At 36.9% G+C, this 1,313-nt stretch overlaps 1 protein-coding gene across 1 annotated transcript in view; it reads right to left on the bottom strand.

Moving 5' to 3' along the window:
* LOC103461360 (DNA damage-regulated autophagy modulator protein 2-like) overlaps positions 1–1,293 on the bottom strand; it is a 5,349-nt gene extending 4,056 nt beyond the window's left edge. Inside the window, exon 1 of the mRNA XM_008403666.2 lies at positions 7–1,293. Coding sequence (XP_008401888.1) covers positions 7–68 — 62 coding nt within the window. The 5' untranslated portion in view covers positions 69–1,293. The remainder of the gene's footprint in view (positions 1–6) is intronic.
* Between the last annotated feature and the right edge of the window lie 20 nt (positions 1,294–1,313).

The following is a 1,313-nucleotide window of genomic DNA, read 5'->3' as shown; positions in this document are numbered from 1 at the left end:
AAGGACGCCACCGTCCAAACAACCAGAGCAGCGGGCAGGAGGCAGAGACCCTGCTGGAACCACCACATGGTGTCCTTACAGCTTTTTCACACTGCGCTGTGAGAAACACGGTCATTAATACCATCATTAGGGTTGATTTTTTTAATATGGATGATACGGATCACTGCCCAGGGCATCACTGTCTGAGGGGGCAGCACAAATATTTATCACCATTTCCAGTCAATAAGAAGCGAGAGACACCGTGTTGTACAGAGTGTAAGATCTGTAATAAAATATGGCTCTAGACAGGGGTATTTCACTGCAATTATGGATTCTTTAAAACACAGTTTTGATTAGCAAATCCAATTCTGAAAAAACAGCAAACAAAAARCAAAGCAAAAAAAACAACAAAGAGGGACAGTCTTAGTCTACTTTAAAAACAGTTTAAATCTTGACTTCCCTCATTCTTGGGAACTTGTTGTGTCAGTGTCATTTATAAAAACCAGCCGCCACGGAAACAGTTTCTTCCCCCAGGCTCTAACAAACTAAATGACCACTGTAACAACTCTGCTGTGAAACAAAACGTGCATATTTGCACGAACACAACCCGCTTTTCTCTTTTGCTTCTTCTTATAAAACAATGGCAGTAAATACATCAATGTACACATTGTTCAGTTTGTTCCTCAAGTTATTTTCTCTAAAATGTATATGTTTATTCGCTGTATGTTGTGTGAGTGAGAAAGACAAATTCCTTCTTTATGCACACAATCTGTGCCGACAAAGTTGATTCTGATTCCGATTGTACAGTAGACAGAATGAGGAACCCAGGAAGGACAGTTTAGTGTCTGATTTTTACTCATTTTACAGTTTGATATTATTACTGGGGTGTAATTCTTACCATCTATATTAAACTTGCTGCACTGTTATCTGGTGTTCAYTCTTTTCCAATGGCTTGTTTTTAATCGTTTTTACTGTGCAACCTGGTAGACTACAATTTTTATTTTATTTATATTGCAATTTATTTTAGWTTTCCAGGTAATGTGAGAGAGATGTCTTATCAGATAGTGCAAATGTTAATTTCCTGTTTTTCTTAAGAATTTAAAAGGTACTGGCTCCTACATTCTTTTCTTTTAAATTATAAAGAGTTTGGGGTTAAAATGTCCWCACAGGGGTTTAAAGATGAATACAATGAGTCACATTTGATATTAGCTTTCAGCTTATCTGATCAACTAAAACTCTAGAGTGAAAGCAAAACTTCACGCCTTGCTATATCAAAGTGCTGTTTTGAACCTGTAAACAAATCACCTGACTTTCAGTCACAAGGTATTTTTTTT

The sequence above is a fragment of the Poecilia reticulata genome, unplaced genomic scaffold (assembly GCF_000633615.1).
Source record: "Poecilia reticulata strain Guanapo unplaced genomic scaffold, Guppy_female_1.0+MT scaffold_1173, whole genome shotgun sequence".
In the NCBI taxonomy this organism is placed as follows: Eukaryota; Metazoa; Chordata; class Actinopteri; order Cyprinodontiformes; family Poeciliidae; genus Poecilia; species Poecilia reticulata.
The sequence above is the reverse complement of the archived record's forward strand: the minus strand, read 5'-3'. Positions and strand labels throughout refer to the sequence as shown.